General features: G+C 40.2%; 1 protein-coding gene across 1 annotated transcript in view; it reads right to left on the minus strand.

Moving 5' to 3' along the window:
• Positions 1-364: 364 nt before the first annotated feature.
• Positions 365-20,101, minus strand: part of Pif1 (Pif1 DNA helicase) — a 67,238-nt gene continuing 47,501 nt past the window's right edge. Inside the window, exons 10-12 of the mRNA XM_067082973.1 lie at positions 12,312-12,506; positions 7,209-7,354; positions 365-658 (exon numbers count right to left, since the gene is read on the minus strand). Of these exons, the coding sequence (XP_066939074.1) occupies positions 479-658; positions 7,209-7,354; positions 12,312-12,506 (521 nt within the window). The 3' untranslated portion in view covers positions 365-478. The remainder of the gene's footprint in view (positions 659-7,208; positions 7,355-12,311; positions 12,507-20,101) is intronic.

Genomic DNA, 20,101 nt, shown 5'->3' on the forward strand with positions numbered 1-20,101 from the left:
CCCGGGTTACGATAGGTCCAGCTTACGATGCTTTCCAGATATATTCATCAGAAATGATTTCCCGGTTTACGACGCATGTTCCAGGGTTACAATGTGTTGTATGCAGATCCAACGGAAGTAGTATGGCTCCAAAATTTGGAGCTTTTTTTATGAAAAACTAAAAAAAAAAAATGCAGTTTACATTGTTTTCAATACACCCAAAGCATTAAAAGTAAGGTTTTCTTAGGATTTTTGACGATTTTTCGGTTGACGATTTTCGGCTTACGACGCACCGTAAGAACAGAACCCTGTCGTAAACCAGGGACTGCCTGTAATCTTTCATTAGCTACTAAGGAATCATAGGTAAATATGCCAAAGACACAAATTAGGTTAAACCTAACAAATATTTATAAAAATTTATTCAATATGTATACCGTAAATATATACTTTAATGCACTGGCATGTTGCACATAATTTACATCAGTTATTGCTCAGCACATCACATTCGACAAAGTCCTTGGTAAAACCTCAAAACATCTGGATGTGCACGTATACATGTAGGATTAAAATCCAGTACCCTTATACTCTTGAGATTCTTGGCTCGAGACAGTGCCACATATGCTTGACCAGATTCAAAGACTTTGGAGAGGGACATTTCTGCACAGTCCAGAGTCATACCCTGAAAACAATTCAACTTTATTAAAACCTGTTGTACTTATACAGGACATGTTTCCAAAAATACTAAAACCATGAAGTTAATTCCAGGCCAAAGCCAGATTAAATAAAATGCAAGAATAACACAGATCTGAGATTCAATTTGATTACAGTTTACCTGGGTTCTATTCTATTTTCACTGCAAGATTACCTAACAGAAAATGCATGCTAACCCTGAGAGGTAATAAAACCTTGATGATGTACAGAAGACCAGTCCCTGAAATATATTTAAAAAATGACAAATTTTAAAAGTAAAATTTGTATTTTTCCAAACATACAAACCTGAGGTCTATACATAGGAATTACCTTCAGTGTAAGCTGGAGCAGGCTATTCTACACAACAAAGCTGTTCGGTAGTTGCACCAAATTGGAAGCATAACTTGCACTGTAGTGGTTTAGGTGTAAATGGCTGTACTCCTGTATTCTGCTGTACAGATTTTTAATTTTTGTCCAGTGAATTTAATTTTTGTGATTTTTATTGTTGTATTAGGGCTTTTTTCTGCAGGGGATCTGATATATTTCTAGGGCATGGATGTCACATTTTAATTTTAATGAATCTAGTGTTGTTTTTTCTGGCTATTGCTTTTCCTCTTCAAAGTCAGGCAGGCTTACTGTGCCTTAGATATATCTGAGGATGCTGTGGCCAGTGAACATTACCCTGACTCCTATTTCTTTGATTTTCTGAAGAACATGACTGAGTGTTAGTGGTTGCTTCAGTCAACCACTCATTTGGTTTTTGGTCTGAAGAACATTCCCGTGTTGGCCATAAACTTAGTAATTTGTTCTCAGGAAATGATGGAGACATTTTTCTGTAAGTTTTGAGAACTATGAATCTAGACCAGTTATTTGTTTGGAATATACATTAAAAATGAATGAGTGTTGATTCAGCTTCAAGTTTCTTTCCTTGTATTTGCTAGAGTTTTGTTGATATGGTGCCAGAGTAGCTATACCAGGCTAATCATATTTTTTTGTGTGGCAGGGTATCCATACTCATGTCCTTGGTTACTGCCTGTTCACCACCTTCAAGTGAAGAGTCATTCTGCTCAGTACGCATCACAATAGATTGCTTCTAGGACAGTCTCTCAGCCACAAAGGGGGACCTACAGAAGATGAACACAGTACTATTCATCACATACGGTGATCATCTTAATGGAACTTCTTTATAACGCCCTAAGAGTTGTCAATCCATCGAGATCAAACCCAACACCAAGGGGAAACCAGACATAATTCTTGTGCCTTGCTTAACTCCATCACCTCTTGAATTCTATGGGTGGGGAGGTATGCCATCCAGTCTCCCCCTCTTTCATATTCTAGGAGTGACCAGAAGCGTATTTCAGCCCACAAACACGTCGGTGTCTAAAGGTCAATCTAGGTAGGGGAAAAAAAAAAAAGGCAGCCAAGACTTTAAAAAGCCTAGCCGATTTCTTGTATCTTGTAGATGCTCATTGAAGTCCTCACTCAACAGCAAGGTTTTATCAGAGAGCAGTCTCTCACTATCTCGTCACATTCTGTACCATCATGGAAGAGTCAACATTGTAATATCCAGCATCTTCTGGTTGCTACCAACCATTCTCCCTTGAAAACTACAAGTCTCCCTGATCCCGTTTCTAACACATAAGAAAATCCTTAAGAAACAGACTGCTGGGTGCCATTCCCAATGGTATTCTCTGCTAGTCTATCAGTCATTTCATTGCCAGCAACTTCTCCAAGTGATAGTACCCAACAAAAGATCCTGGTCCCTTTGGTTCAATAAATAATTTTCATCTAAAAGTAATGGGTGTTTTTAATTAGAATTTGTAGTGCAGCTCATGGAATCCCTGTAAATTGTAACATTTCCATTGTCACTAATTATTTCCTTAATCACCATTAACCCCTAAACGCCGAGCCTCTATTTACAAAAGTGTCTGCCGCATTCCGGCAGCGTTTGGGAGTTAGCGCCGAAGCGGAAAAAAGTTTTTTTCAAAAAATCACAACACGCTTAGTTTTCAAGATTAAGAGTTCATTTTTGGCTCCTTTTTTTTGTCATTGCCTGAAGTTTAGTATGCAACCATCAGAAATGAAAAAAATATCATTATCATATATAAATATTGAAATATATGGCAGCGCAAAAAACAAATTCCATATATAATTGTATACAAATCGCGCTGTGAGCAAAACGGTTAAAGCTAAAGAGTTTTTTTTTTTTTTTTATTGGACACTAAATTGCGATGATTTTGGTATATAACAAATTGTAAAATGATCAAAGCAACACAGAGAAATATTATTACAAAGTGATGCATGAATTCGTAACACGCGGACGTAAAAAAAAGTTTTTTTCAAAAATTCACATATCGAAATATTGTGCTAGAGACTTCCTGTTTGTTGCAAAATGAAGGTAATTGATTGAATATTACTAGACTGTAAGTGTTTTAGCTTACAATTGCAGTTTTCGACCGAAGGTTGAATTTTTTCTATTTATCGTGATTTATACGAAAATATTTCAAAACTGATAAAAGCTACAACCATGAGTTATTTTTTGTTGTATTCTACATGAAATTGCACACATTTTCATTTATAAAACTTTATGTAACAACTAATATAAAACGGTGCAAACATTACGACAAAGTGACGAAAGAATTTCTGAGATTTTTGGCAGTTACAGCAGCAAGGACGCAAGGAAAAAGTTTCTTTCAAAAATTCACCAAAATCGAAATATTGTGCTAGAGACTTCCAATTTGTTGCAAAATGAAGGTAAATTATTGAATATTACTAGAATGTAAGAGTTTTAGCTTACAATTGCGTTTTTCGACCATTTCGGTCGAGTCAAAGTTGACCGAAGGTTGAAATTTTTTGTAGTCGACGTATGGTACGTCCACTTGGCACCCGACAGACAATTTTAGTCGACGTACAGTATGTCCAGTCGGCGTTTAAGGGTTAAAATGGCACAAGGTTCAACAGTTAAAATTGAGCAAAAGCTAGACAAGGAATCACTGCATCCAGTATCATGCATGAAAGGTGACCCCAAACCCAACACTAACATCTGATTTTGAACAATCAGTATAATTATAGGTACTATTGATTTGTTATGAGAAATGCTTTATGAAGAAAAAATTTCTTCCCCTGACAAACTGCTTTTACCAAATTAGAATGCAGTATGGCAAATTTCAAGTTTTGATATTTTCCAAGGTGGAATAACTGAATACTGTAGTATTTGTACGGCATGATTTGAGAGATGGGTAGGTTTGATTTTCTACTGTTTGCAATCATAGTAACGGTTGTTATTCTACAGGAGATAGCAGATGTAATACTCTTCATCCTTAAGGCAACTTGGGTAGAATCATAAGTTATATAATCACTAAATGTGATCAGCTCCAAGGAGATATGAGATCAAACCAACAATTTTAAAGATTTCAAGAGTTTGGTCTTTACATCTATTAAATGAGATACACAGATAAACATATTTGCAAAAGTTAATACAAGATGCAAGGGATCTAGCTCCACACAAAAGCCTTTGCTATATATAAATCTGGGCCTGGATCGACACCACAGAAAATGAACCACTACTGTTTTAGCTGTTGGGAGTCTATAACTTCACTTCTCTGCCTATTCTACTATTTTAATACATTAAAAATGTATGAAGCATATATTTAGCTATTTTTTTGCACTACCATTTATTGCTAGTGCAAAGAGTGTAATACTAAGTACACTACTCTACTTCCTTTAAGCTTTCAGCTGAAAATCCTTTTGGGCAGAGTCAGCAACTGTAACCCAAGATGGCTCAAAAGAGAAATCAGCCTGGAGAGAGGGACAAGTTATAGGAAATGGTCATTAATAAATAAATACGAGGGAATAGAAAATACAACCAATATACCTGATGTTCAGGAAGCATCAGCAGAGAGCAGGAATGAATTTGTTCCTCGCTTAAATATCTGGATATCAGAAGACTCTCCAACTGCATAGGCAAACTGTTCCATATTTTAGTTGTAGCCAAGATAGAAATCATAGCAAACTGAGTATCTGATGCTAGAAAACACCACAGTTTCCAGCAGCAGTCTGCCTAGTGTTGTGAGCAAAAAACAGCTTGGTCAGGTAAAAAGGAGCGCAGAGGAATTTTTTTGAAGTACACTTTACGCAATAAACATAATGAACGAACTCACTTGACAACTATACCATAAGTCAACACTAAGTGTTGCTGAAATAAACTTTCCTGATGATATAACTCTAACAAAGAGTTTGAGATGAGTGTTAGCACCAGAAGACCATACTGGAGAATGGTACTCAAAATAAGGAAGAAAATTGTTAAAACACTCAGCTATAACAGCTTCGTCCTAAAACATTCTAAAACATTTCGCCAAGATACCAACTTTTTGAGAAACTGATGAATCAATATTATGTATATGCTTCTCAAAAGTCAATTTCTCATGAAAAGTTACACCCAAAATCTTAAAGAGTCTGACATTTAAAATCAAGATGCAAAGGCAAAAGTGTTCTGGGTCAACTATCATACTTTGATTTCTAGAAGGGTTACGCTTCATGCCCCAAAGCCTACTCCATTCTGGAATAGGTGCCAGATCTCTATTCAAGGATTCTGCAACAACAGACCTAAGGTGCAGAGAAGAAGCAGCAGCTAGAAGCGTAGTGTCATCGCCATATGGAATCAGTTTGTTCTCCAGAGCTTGTCACATGTCACTAATATACATATAATAAATAGAATAGCAAAGATCCAAGAACACTACCTTGAGGAACACCTGAAATGACATTACAATACTCTGAGCAACACCTTGACACGTAGCAACTTAAAAGGTAGGCTTTGACTTACACCTGAATTGTCTCAGGTTTCAAGAAAGCTTTTGTCAAAAGAGGAAACTCTCCACATAAATTGTAAAATACAACATGCTAATGTGATTCTGTTTGGAAGCGAAGCTTTTTCAAATAAAAAGATTTCATACGAATGATCACATCTGTAGTAAATCACATATTCCTGAAATCACAATCAGAGGGATGAAGATAGGAGTTATGCTTGACACCCCATTAAACATTGACTAATTTCTCCATTATTTTACAATGCCACAAAGTTAGTGCTATTGCACAACAGCTGAATAGCTGACTGTTAGGAATTTTTCTTTACTAGGCTTTGCAAATGGGAGTGCCCTTGCTAACTTCCTGACAAACAGAAAGACCAGTTCTCAATACATTATGTTAAAAATACTCTTAATATACATCTGTGCATTCTGGAACATGTTTAATCATATGGAATATGATCTGGGCCTGGGGCCAATATTGTAATGCTTTCCAAAGCCAATTAAAATTCATTATTGGAGAAAAGCATACATGATCTTTATATGAATCTCTCTTAATAATCTGCATGTGCTCATCTCCAGCTTTCCCTGATAATTCTGAAAAGTGATTGGCAAGAGTATCCACAACTATCTGGGGATCAGTAACATTTTCATCATTCATTTTCTGCACCAGTGCTTTCCCAGATATATTTATAATCTATTTTTGTAACTTTTTTTCCCAAAGAGTCACTGGAGTTTTGCACTTATTTTAAGAAAGACAATCTTCCAAAATCTTTCACATAACCTCTTGATTTTTAATTTGATTTGAGCTCTTGTCCTCTTGATAGTCCACTGTACAGTGACTGCATTTGTCTCTTCTGAATTGTGCAACAGGAAGATTACTGCAAAGGTTAAAGGGAAGTTATACAGAAGTGTAGTCACACCAGTGATGGTTTGCGGAGCTGAGATGTGGCTGATGAAGTTAAGAACGGAATATGGATGTGGCAGAGATGAGAATGCTGAGATGGATGTGTGGAGTCACAATAAGACACAGGATCAGAAATGAATTTATTAAAGGAACAGTTAAGGTAGGGGACGTATCAAAGAGAGCCCAAGAAAGAAGACTACAGCGGTTTGGTCATGCAGAGAGAATAACATGTGCAAAAGGGTTATGAGCATGGAGGTGGAGGGAAGGAGAAGAGGAGGAAGGCCAAAGCTCAGATGGAAGGATAAAATAGCATATGACGTGCAGGAGAAAATGAAGAAGTTGGGATGAACTGGACAGAGGAAGGTGGAGAAGGCTGATAGGAAACAGCAATCCCATATAGAAACAGGCAAAGCTGAAGACAAAGAAGAAGAAGATTAGAATAAATATTTCCCACATACATCCTTATTTGAAAGTTTCTTCTCAAGAAAAGCAATGAAATTTCACTTAATGTTGCTTACTTTTATTATTGGTGAGTTAACTTTTTAAACACCACACTAAAATTAGAAATTGAAAAAAAATTATGTCAGTCACGAGTTTCATATACAAGACAGTTCCTTGTCTTTGACAATGATCTCTAAATACATTCTACATTTAACAGACAACTGCTGACAGTTCCACAGATAAGCAAACTTATTTAAAATGCCTTCCACACAGAACCAAAAGGAAGTTATATTTCACATGGCATTACATGTACTAAGTTCATCTTCCTCGAGTTCTGACATATGGACATAGCTAAATGGAATTGGTGAATCACTAATAGCAAAACCTACCTGTGATTTATGTATAGAAAAAGCCCAAGCAAGTTTCAAAGGAAATTGTCTTCTGGTAAGGTACATGCCTCCTGCAGCCTTTATTGTCCATTTTTCATGCTTGATTTCTGTTGTAATGCCACACACAAATCTTATAATTGGACAGCCTAGAATAAGAGGTGTAAACTTTGGTAAGGTTGTTCATCATTCCATTAAAGCTTCGTAAGGGAGAAAAAATGTGACTCAATGTGTTTCTCAATTCATAGGTCAAATTTACAAAATGTCTCATCACAACCACATCAATCACATGTTTGCCTACATTCATGGTCTCTCTGTGTCTCCAGACTCAACAGTCTTTTGTCTAACAGACACAAAAAGAATGGTGACCTTGTATGCATGCGCCATCCAAACTTTCAAGTACCCATCAATCACATTCCTCAATGTTTGAAAGTTCACAGCACTGTTAAAGCTCTGCAGAGGATTCCCTATCTTATTTTCCTAACTGCATAACTGCCATTTTTCAGCACTGTTTATAACATCAAATTTTTTCTGCACAGGCAGTCCCTCGTTACTGGCAATCTGGCTTTAAGGTGCTTGTCTAATGACAAAAATTGGCAATTTTCAGCAGCGAAAATCAGATTTCTGCTTATCGGTGCTGATAATTGGGTACTGGCGCCGATACATACCTAACTGAGGTGCCGATCTCCAGTTATAAGCATTGATAAGCGCCGAAAATCGCCAATTTTCGCTTATCTTCATGCTGTCGAAACAGAACCCCCACCGATAACTGGGGACTGCCTGTATTGTTCTTTTCCAGCCTTTTCCAGTTCTTTACTTTCAATAATTGATAATAATATTTCGACACCTTAGCAAGCGCTTTTCAATTGCTGATACTCTCTTGTATCACCAACTTCATTATACCATAAGCCGAGTGGTTACATATTTATTCTTTTATCTCAAAAATTACACTTCACTGCTTTGATTAGTGATTTTTCAGTGTGTTTTTCAAGGTTTTGTGCATCCTACTACATTTTTACCAAGTTTTGGTGTCAGGTTTTTAGTGTTAAAAGCTCTTCAGCTGATTTAGTTCTCCACGTACCATACTGTGTACACCTGTACCCATTTATGCTTTGTGTGGTCTTCTTAGTGATGTGTTTTAGTCTGGACTGTTTCTGTGTACTTATTTTTTTTGCTATGCCACAGAGAACATATGCAGATCTTCAAGGTAAGGCCTATTTTCATATTGTCTCTTGACAAAGGTCACCCACTCTCATGAAATAGTTGAAGCAGTCACGTAGGTTCGGCTGAAATGTAACCATATTTTTCTATGAAGAATATAAGAGCAGTGCTGTTACAGATGGAGTTACTTTGTCCACATCTGAGGCTCCTTTTTTGTGAAAAGTGCTTCTGAAAAATCCATCTTTGTAGTCTTACAAAAGTTTTGGCAAAGAAGTTGCCTGAGATGGTGCCAAGCTACTAATAGTAAGGGGTAGCAGGTCTCCTTTAGGAAACAATGCCTGGGAACCTGGGAGCTTTTTTTTTTTTTTTTTTTTTAGTAAAAAATATTTGCTCCAAACTTATTTTTGGTAGTTCTAGGAAGTGTAATAGACTTACCAAAATTTTAAGTGATTTCCCAAATATATTGTTTATTTTCAAGGCCCTGCTATAATTCTTTGTTATACCTTATTACTATTTTATTGTTCAGAAGATGAATAACCCTATTCATATGGAACAAGCCCCCAAAGGGACCACTGACTTGAAATTCAAGCTTCCAAAGAATACGATCATTAGGAAGTGAGAGAAGGTAAAGGAAAATACAGAGAGAGAAGAGATCTTGCTTATTAAAAGGAAAAAAATTAATAAATTAATAAATCGATAAAAATGTATTAAAATGTAAGGAGAACAGCATTAGGGTAGTAATGCATTGCATCTTCGCTTGAACTTGAGTTTCAATTGCATGACTTCCTCCACCAGTGTGAGGAAGAAAGGATCCCTGGAACTGAGAAGTTCAACTGCAAGGCACATTTACGGCATACTGGTGCTGGTGTTCAGAGAATCTGGTCGCCCTCAGCAGGAAAAGGGGATCAGGGATCAATTGTGAATATGAAAGATCTCCGTTAAAATACAACCTATGAAAACGAGACAAACAAGACCATCTGTTGATGGTAGTCATAACTGCTAATATTAGGAAACAGAAACAGACCATCACGAACATCTTTATCTAAGAGATAAATCTCTGGCAGAAGCAGACATCCACACCAGAGAACAGTATTCTAGTAAAGGAAGTACAAATGACCTAAAACTGGTTGCACTGATTGTATCAGTTATAAATATATGAGGCCTTTCGTACAATATTTGGTGATCCTTCATTGAATGTTTCTCAAAAGTAAGATGTGAGTCAAAAGTTACACCTAGAATAGTTAAAGCTTCAGTCTCATTCAGCAATGTCCCATCCACCTCAAGGGGAGGATGGGATGGAAAATCTGTAAGAGATCTACTAATCAATAGTTTCTGTTTTACCAGAGTACAGCCTCATATTCCACTGAACTACACCAATCACTGATCTGGTCCATCTCCTGATTGAGGCTGAAGGCAGCTTCATTTCTCTCAAGTGGAGACTTTACTACACCCACGAGTGCTGCATCATTGGCATACTGGACAATCTTGTTTTCTAGGCCACCAACCACATAATTTTTATAGGCTAAAAATAACAGCAGACCAAGAACACTACCCTGTGGAACTCCAGACACAGTAGGTCGTGGTTCACTAAAAATCCCATCAACAGCAACTCACGGCTGTTTACTTGTAAAGAAATGTTGAAGTATTGTATTCTTAAAACGTACCCTCCCACTCCAAGGTTCTGAAGTTTATAACCTAGTGCCCTGTGATTTACTAAATCAAAAGCAGCACTAAAATCTATTTGAATTACTATACTAAACCCTCGTCAAGGTTCTCTTGCAAATGGCATGTCAAATCTAAAAGAGCATCACAGGCACCTAACTGTTTCCTATATGCACATTGACTATCAGCTAACATTCCTGTAGATTCTACATACTTAAATAGTGGCTTCAAAATGAGTTTTTCTGCAACTTTGGAGAGCACATGGAGAATAGAAATTGGCCTGTAGTTATTGCCGTCTGCAGATATGCCACTCTTTGGAACATTCACTATACTGTATTACTAAGCTTGTGCTCATCTGCAAAGATACTATGTCGACATAAAAATCTACAGAATCTACTAATCTTGGGAGAGAACACACTAGAAACATTTTAAAAAAACAAAGGGAAGAAACTATCAGGATCTTCTCCACCCCCTCTATCAAGATTATCCAGAATTTTCTCAACATCCTTGTAGTGAAATGCAAAATTTTGTAATAGGTTCTGGATGACAAGTATCAGGGAGATGGACATCCTAAGCTGACTGCTTAGTTTCAAAACCTCGGTGAAGCAGTTCAGCTTTGTCCCTAGGGCCAGTAACCAATCTACCATCATCTGTTAGTAGTGGTGGAATGGAAGATAAGCCTGACCCAAAGATGGAAGATGCCAATTTGGGCCACCACAGATGAGGCTGAGTAATTCCTTCACATTTCCTCTTTAAGGAATTATTCATAGCATGGTAAGACTCAACAAAAATGGTGTAATTTTCATGGGAACGATCTTGTCTCCATGTGTTGAATTTGGTCTGTCTGTCATGGTAAGCTCGTCTACATGTATCATCAAAATGTGGCTGGTCATCTGTCCTAATCCTGATGACCTCCCTAGGAGTGCCTAACTAAAATAACCATAAGCATTTAACTTCCTCTTGGGATCTGGATCGCATAAAACAACTGAAATATTAAGTGCCTAACAGGCTTCAGTAATGCGATCCCAACTGGCTCTAGATTTCAGCCAGATCATTTTTGATAAAAATATCAAACCATAATTATGGGGACAACTCTGGAGATCAAGAAAATATTACCTTACGCCTCGAATATTTGAGTATAGTACTCTGCAATTTTTCTTACTGTAATGAGTACCAGGCACTGGGTTCAGCTTGAATGTCTCCCAAAAGAATTAAAATTAAGAACATAAAATTAAAAGCAAAACTGATAAACAGACTCAAAAACAGCAACATGCAGTAGTAAAAATCAACAGAACAATAAACAATAAAATCAACAATAACAGTATTTACATTATTTACAATAATAATCACTGAAAGGATGAATGCAGCTGATAGTATCATTAACATATAAGTGCCAGAAGCAACTGGTCAACAAGGTGGAGCAGGGACATCTTGTATGGCAAATAAGAAATCTGCCAGGTTTGCCACAACAAGGGGGGTGGAGGGCGGTCACAATGGATTTAGAAATTATAAAAAACTTAGAGGGAAAAGATTAAGTAGAGGGTGCTTTCCTGATAATCCACCAAGCAATTTTTGCTTTCTATCAGCCTGTCCTACATTCTTCTAAAAAAACAGGAAAGTGAACAAAAGGAGAGGAAAAATAACTGACTGTACCCCTCCAGCAAGGGAATTCACACCCAAGATCACATGTGCGTGTATCACATACACAGACTAGGGAAGGGAAGGGAATACAAAAATGAAACCTCATTGGAGGACAATACAATGAATGAGGGAAACTGAACTAGAGTTCTTTTAAAATGCACAAAAGTGTAACCTAAACCTTACAATACAATTTAAAACTAGAAACCAAACAGAAAAATGAAAACACGGAAACAACTGCTAACTGGCCCAACAAAACAACTAATTAGTAAAGACTGATTGCTAATTAGAAAAAGATGATTAAATGATCCTATGAAAAACCAAGTAAAGCATGAAATGAAGAAGGCAAAAGAATGATGAAAAAAGACTGTGGCCCGTTTTACAGACAAAAGTGAAATCAACCTGGTTGAGCAGTTCTTCTTCCTTTTGTTATGTAAGTTCATTACCTGATTTCATACATACAGCACAAAATGACTACTGTGATAATAATGGGTTTGTGATTAGCAAAAATTTACTGACAGTAAAATTTTCTTAAAATAGTATTATGTTAAATAGCAACAGATTCTGAGTCCTGAAGTTAATGGGGAGAAATTTATTAGTGAAAGAATCTTGGGCACAGTACATATATTAAATGGAATCTCTCACCTTCCCCTCCAGACTTGAATCCTGTTACAACTCCTCTGGCGCCATTCACTAAGCCCTTAGTCACATCCAGGTTCTTCATAAGCATGACTTGAGCACCGACTTTCAAAATGAGCTTAGAAACTACTGGGGTTTGAGAGTCTAAAATCTTGGACAAGCCTGGATCACTGTCGACCGACTGAAAAACCTCTGCATTGCCTGCATCAATACGAAAAAAAAATTTAGAACGAATATATAAACTGTACAGCAAATTCAGTTTGAGAATGCTTATGTAGTTATACAATAAGGTTTTCATCCAGTCCACAGTATATTCATATTCACTTCAGTACAATGCTTCAGCTTTGAAGCTACACTATTTTACTATCCCTTTGAATAAATTGGCATAAAGATGAGGTATCATAAGGCTGGAAAAGACAGATCTCAAAGACCAAGGTGGTTTGGACATGTGATGAGAAGGGATGAGGAACAGTTGGTCAGAGAAGCACCCGACATAAAAGTAGTAGAGAGGACATGGAAGTGTGGAGAGGAGTAATTTTAAATACCTCACCCCAAAAAGAGAAAAACTGAGCACTGTACTGCTCCATCTTCACAAGAAGTGAGATTTTTGTCAACCAGCAACTGACAGGAAAAGTTTAGTACAGGATCTGGCACAATTTCTCTCAGAGCTTTAGGGATGTTAAATGCATCCATCTCATGAGCAACCTGAAATATGATTTCATCTTCTGATGTTTCATATTTTTCCTATACGATTGAAAGTTTCTTCAGTGCATCACCAATATTCAGTGGGGAGGAACAAATGAAATCTGAACCATCTGACTGTGGCATAAAGACAATACTTTTGCCATAGTGGCTTTTCAGCCTTTTCTTCAAATCGCTGGATTTGTAGGTATTCCAGACTTCTATGCCAACTTTCCTAAGTTCTTCTCTGTACGTATCTCTTGGCGTTACTAAGAAATAACCAACCAAGTAACTGAATAAGGGCTTACATTTTCTGTAAGGCATCTAAAGGCAATGGTAATGAGGATGATGAATTACTGGGTTGAACTTCTTGTTTCATGTGGTCATCTGAGGGGATACCAGCGTCAACTGTGCTAGAATACTTTTCTTGTTGAGCCAAGTATCTGTTCATACAAAGAATATGGCTACACATCATATGCAACCACATCAATGGCTTCACTTGAGAAACCTTGCATCTGGTGTATCAGTGCTTGATCATTAAGAGCTTTTGCCTTCCTCAAAAGTGTGCTGATGAGTATCTGTGGCAACCAGATATTTACATCGTTTGCTGTCAGTCATAAACTTTGTTGCAAATTATATGCTGGGGCTTCGAATTTACTTTTGGACCAGAAGACCTTGAGATGCGCTCAGATGAATGTGAGGAAGTTGATTCTTCTTCAGTGTGTCCCCTCTTGGCAAACTCAAAGCTGTCCTTGAGTGAAGACACTCCTGCATCCTGCATCCCACAGAGAAGCTTTCTCTTGTAGAAAAGTGTCTGATCCAGTATTCTGTTCAAGTCTAGTAACTGGTTTATCTCGCAGCTGTTATTAAATGACTGAGACCAGATTGCTTCATTGTACAGTTTCTCTGTGCTCAGTTTCTAGTGAATTATACATCAACTGAAATCTTTGTTCTGTGACTGTGGACCTTCATGTTCTTCACTGGCTCCTGGAGGCTCTACCCAAGTTCTCTTCATTTTGTTTCATTAGAAAATAAATTAAAGAAAACGACACTCTTTTTAAAATGCAGATGGATACCAAATAAATAACCAATACATAAACAAATAATTAAATCATAAAAGTATACGTGTACAGGAAACTGACTGAATATGAAATATGCCATGAGGAAATATACACAAAACTTGATGAACAAAATAGTTTAAACAATGAAATCTACATAGCAAAATAACATACAAATTTCCAACTAAAAAATCAATAACAATAAAGAGAAAAAGTTACCCATACCTCTCTGCAGCCATTGGAGACAGATATTATACTGTACAGAGCATCATGTATAAACTGCTCTCATTCCTTTATAAATTTCTCAAAAACATTAAGTTTGTCATAATTGTAAAGCTATTGAAATACTCTAAAATTTTTATTTCAAGCTATTTTTTTTTTTTATATTTTATTATCATTACTATTCAGAAGATGAACCCTATTCATAAAAAACATGCCCACAGGGGCCAGTAATTTGAAATTCAAACTTCCAAAGAATGTGGTGCTCATTTGAAAATAGTAACAGAAGGTAACAGGAAATTCAGAAAGCAGAGATCCTTTATTAGAATAGAAAAAGTAAATGAACCATTGATAAACTGAGAGAAAAAACGTAAGTAAATTATAAAATACAGAGTTGCTTTTGGGTAAAAATGCATTGCATTTTCACTTGAACTTTTGAGATTCCAGTTGCACAACATCCTCAGGGAGACTGTTCCACAGTCCAACTGTGTGAGGATTACATGACCTTATTCCTCAGAAATGTGAGAAAAGTGGGGCAACTTTTCTTACAGTAATGAGTAGCAGGTCCAGGGTTAAGCTCAATGTCTCCCAAAAGAATTAAAATTAGCAACATAAAATTAGAAGCAAATCTAATAGAGAGTCATAACAACGATATATTAAAAATCAACAGAACATACAATAAAATCAGCAACAACAGTATTCACATTATTTACAATAATTTTATTAAAAGGATGAATGAAGCTGACCACATCATTTACAAAACTGGTGGAGCTGGGCACCTTGTAAGGCAAAAAATAAACCTGACAGATCTGCCACAACAACTGGGGGAAGGCAGTCAGGATGGATTTAGAAATTATGAAAAGCTGAGAAGGAAAATGTTCGGTAAATAAGAAGGCACTTTCCTGATAATCCACCATGCAACTTTTGCTTTCTCATCAGCCATTCCTACACACTTTTCATCAAGACAGGAAAGTGAACAAAAGAGAAAAAGGGATTTTGACAGAGGAAAAATCTATTTCTGCGTCCAGTCCCGTGTCAGCCGGTGAAATTCCATTACAGCACGAATTTCTAGGTATAACAATGCTAGATATACCAGAGAAAAAGAGCTTTCAGGAAAGCTGGGGTTACTACCCCAGTCGACCGTCTTTTAGAAGACGCCGGTATAATGAAGGGTGAGTGAAATACCACTACCACGGAAATATACTCGAAAGATCTCTCCTTATCAAAACCCCGTAAAAGAACGGTGAGCCGTTACAGCTCCCACACTCAACACCCCGCCAGGGCGGCGACACCAGCACCACCTACTTCATTCCATTTTCTAGCACGTGATTCGTTATCCTTCTTTTGTGTGCTCGTCCCTATTTTGGATTTATTTTTCTTCATCTACGATGGCTTCGAGCACCTTTTCCATCTCTAAGTTAAGTACCATCTTCTTGTGGGGCTTTTGATCTATTGTTGGCTGTTTTGGTCTCGTATTTTCATAAATATTGAGATCTTCGTATGACGCCACGGCGTCCCCTATCAGCCATGGCGAGCGCGAGGCGACTCCTTCTGTTCTTTCGGTCGGAGTTTTCTCCCAGTCGCTATATATATATTTAGATTTTTGCCCTTGAATTCCTTCCTGGTGGTTCCGTGCGGTGGCTCTCCCTCCACTTTATTTTTTGTTTTGCATAGGGAGTTGCCCCATCCTGTACCCCCACCAGGTCGGGTTCCTTTTCATTTAGTCTCATAGGCTATTATGTTATTCTTGAAGATGGTGCTCTTAAATTGAGTTAATGTTTTTAGTTTTATTTGTTTTTGGTTGTGTAGTTTGCCTCTGATGAGCCCTATAAATGTTTTGAATTACTCTCGTGGTAGGCTACACTTCCTGTGAACGTAATTTTAGTTTTCTGATTTTTTAGTGATGGTCGTAGTGTAGGCTCCATCCCTTGCCCTGGGTGTGGAGATCAGGTTGAGGGAGTTTTGTTGCTGTTCCTCAGGGTCCGTTTGTGGGTCAGTGTGAGCCCCTTAGTCCTCTTCCTCCAATTTCGGAGGAATCGAGTTCTTTGGATGTGTTCCTCTAGGCTAGTCGCCTTCTTATCCCCTGCTCGTTCCCTGCTGGCTCTCGGCACAAAATTTTTTCTCCTGTTGGTTACTCCTCTCCTTTTGCACCCCTCTCCCTCCTAACCTATGCTAGGTTTGGATTTATTAGGCTACGCCTAGGAGATGTTGGGCTTTGGGCTGTGTAGCTCCTGGGTAGGCTTCCCTTCCAAGTTCCTTGGGAAGGAAGGTTGCAGTTGAGCGGGTATCATGTTCTCCTTGTCTCCTCTCCCCTTCTGGTAGCCTACTCCTCTCCACTCCCCCCCTCAGCCTTGCGACTCGTGCGGGTGACGCTAGATGGCGTTTTCTCCGAGTCAGGACTTCTCCTATTGGTTGAGAGATTCGCTCCCTCCCATGTCGTCCCCAGCTTCGCTGTGGTGGGGTGGGTGGTTCGTTTGCTCGAGCGTGTTCGGATCCTGTCTCGCCTCTCGTCTCCCCATCGGGCTCGCGAAGTTTGGGTTTAGGTGTGGCCCAGCCGTATATTATGAACATTGTTCCTTTACCCATTAAGCTTCTCCGGCGGGAGATAGGTGTGAAAATGGTTCCATGTAATGCTAGTATTCGGACCCCGGAGGGTTACCATCATTATTAATTTTGTTTATTGTTATTATTATTATAATTTATTGTTATTATTATTATTATTATTTTGTTTTACCATTTACGTGATTCCGGTCCCACACCTGGGGCTCCGCCGTTATTTTCTGGCAGCCCTTATGGTTGGTTCCTGGTTTCTCGTTCCTTCATTCCCAGTCCTCCGGGTATGAATCCTTAAACTTCCACTTCGTTGCATTTAAAGCTTATTGGCCCAATTTTTATTTGGTAGTTCTTCTACACCGGAGTATTCCGGTTGTAGTTGAGTTTCCGGCCTTGCCGGGCTTTATTTTGCTTAGAGTGTGAGGTTCATGTACTGTTACCTTTACAGACTGTGCGTTGTGAGGAGCCGGTGTACCGCCTCCTTCAACAACCCTACGGGCACGTAGTGTGCGGACCCACGCGGGTTGTGCGGTCCGGCTGGACGACCTGGTTGTTTGGCACCCGATGGCTGTGAGGTTTGCTTCGCTCTCTCCTCAACCATCCAAGACGAGTCGGTAAGTGAAAGTTTTCTTTCCTCCGGTCCATGCTCCTCATACGTTACGTTGATTTTATCTTCCGTCGGTCTTTGCATTCCTGACTAACCACAGGTTTCCTTGCAGGCGGATGAAAATTCCAAGAAGTCTGCCTTGGAATCCCTCCGGGCCTGGGTGGCTGGGTTTAGCAGAAATGTTCCGTCGGGGAAGCCCTACGTCCTCGGCGCCAGGTTGAGGGATCTGCTTTACCCGCGCACGGGTGGCGCAGCAGCAGTTCGGAAGAACTTGCCACCCCTATTATCCAGCAGATCCTCGATGCGACCCAGCCACCTCAAGTGGACATTTTGTGCGCCGAGGTCTCGGAGGATGTTGCCGCACTAAATCTCGACTTGGAACCTGAATACGGAGCAGGACCAGGTGGTAAGTGGAGAGTAAGTGAGGAGGTTGGGGCGGGCCCCTCTTTGTTTAACTCCCCTGATTCATCTATGTCATCTTTTTCAGGTTTTGTGAAGTCTTCTTCTTTGGGTGATAGAGCTCCGTCTGCTATCCCCAAGTTGAAGAAGACTTCATGGAAGGCGAAGGGGCTATAAGTCCTCGTCTTCTAAGAAGGCATTGCCCTTCCCCGTCGAAGGCTAAGGTCCCAGGACCGGTAGCCTCCGGGAGTAAGTCTAGCTCCTCCGGCAAAGGCGCGAGTAAGAGGGCTGCAAAACCAAGCCCTCCTCCCTAGCCTCTTTTTGACGCACAAGCCCTGGCCACTGAACTGTACAAACAGTTCACGCAGGATCTAGACTCGAGGTTTGAGAAGATCTCCGAAAAGTTTGCCACTTATGACAGTGTACTGGAAGGTTTGGCTCGCCAACCTAAAGCCGAACCGCAGTACTCTATCCCCGACACTGCGGACCTCCGCCGTTTGATGTCGGAAACCCTTGGCGGTTCGCACTCCGGGCCATCCAACATGATGGCAAACTCACCTTAGACGGTCTGGGCACGAGACGGTTGGAGGAGTTGGAGTTCTTCCCCCCCGATCTCTTGCCCCCTTATCCTGGCTTCGTGAGGCTTACCGAAGAAGCCTGGATTCGATCGAGACAAGGTTCCTAGGGAACTGTCATCATCCCTAGAGACCAAGCCCAGTCGGCTCTCCCGCACTCTGACGGAGTGGCAGGCAGTGAACACAAAATTGACCCCTTTCAAGGGCAATTTCACGATGTTCACCCTAGGTGAAGATCTTCCCACTCCTTGTATGGATAAAATTGCTCTGGCCACGACCCGAGCATGCCTCGATGGGAACCCCTTTCCTCAATTGAGGGAAACAGACCCTACTTCCCTGGTATTCCCAGGAAGTAACGAGTTCTGGGTGGACGCCCCGTCCACTTTCACTGTAGGCAAGCTGGACCCTCTTTGCGCTTCCACGCAGTTCAGTGAGCAACTCCTAAGCTGCCGGAATCTTTGTTAAAGGCGGAGTTTGAGACCCGGACTAAGTTAGCCCGGTCCTTGAGCTCCGGCTGTCTTACTGAGGCTACTGCCGTCTCCGGCTCGGACGAGCCCTTTTTCCAGGTCCTGGCTAAGTCTTTCCTGGCGACCTTCCAGTTAGACTTGCATGAGTTTGTTATGGCTAGGCTGGAATGTAGAAAATTTATTTTTGCTGACGCTACAATCCGCCACGAGCCTAACAAGCTCATTAAAAGTTCAATCTGGGGACCTAACCTCTTCCCTGAAGGAGAGGTTACATCCGTCATGTCCGAGCTACACGGGCCAATCAGAGTCTTCGCGCTCGGTGGGGAATTCCCACTTATAAGCGCAAGACCCCAGAATCGGCCGGCCCCAGGCGACGAGGAGGAAAAGGTTCAGGAGGCATAAGAGGCCTCATCAGGCGATGGTTCAAGCCGTCCCGGTCTCGGCAGTGGCCCAGCCATCTACCTCTAAGTCCCAACCCCAGCAGTATGTTTTGGTTCAACCAGCTGCGCCCTCCTATGTATCCTCACCAGCATACAACCCTACATATGAAGGTCGTGGATTTTTCACGGCCTCAACAGGGTGGCAAGGGGAGGAAGGGGCAAAGCCCCCTACAGAGGAAAATCCAACACCACCCCAAGGGGAGAGGTGGTCGTGGTAGAGGGAACAAACCCGCTCCCTCCCACTGAGAAAACATGAGGGGTAGGCGGTCGCCTGTATTGGTTCAGGGACCAGTGGACCTTCAGCCCGTGGGCACACAGCATTGTGTCAAGGGACTGGGGTGGAGCTGGATCAAGAATCCTCCCCCTCCAAACAGATTTTACCAGCCACCCACATCAATCCTACAGGATTATGTAAAGGATTGCTCAACAAACGAGCAATAAAGAAAGCAAGGCACCTAAAATTTCAAGGCAGGCTATTCACTGTTCCCAAAAAGGCTCCGATCAGCTAAAGAGTGATCCTGGATCTGTCGCGTCTAAATCTCTACATAAAATCGACAAGTTTCGCATGCTTACGGTAGCTCAGGTCCGGACTCTACTTCCGGCGTGGAGCCGTCACCACCTCTATCGATCTTTCAGACGCTTATTATCACGTCCCAGTTGCGCGGAACTTCTCTCAGTTCCTCGGTTTCAGACTCGGGAACCAAGCCTACTCCTTCAGGGTCATGCCCTTCGGTCTGAACATTGCACCCAGGATATTCACCAAGCTGGCGGATACGGTAGTACAGCAGCTCCGGTCC

Source organism: Macrobrachium rosenbergii, chromosome 40, assembly GCF_040412425.1.
Source record: "Macrobrachium rosenbergii isolate ZJJX-2024 chromosome 40, ASM4041242v1, whole genome shotgun sequence".
Lineage (NCBI taxonomy): Eukaryota > Metazoa > Arthropoda > Malacostraca > Decapoda > Palaemonidae > Macrobrachium > Macrobrachium rosenbergii.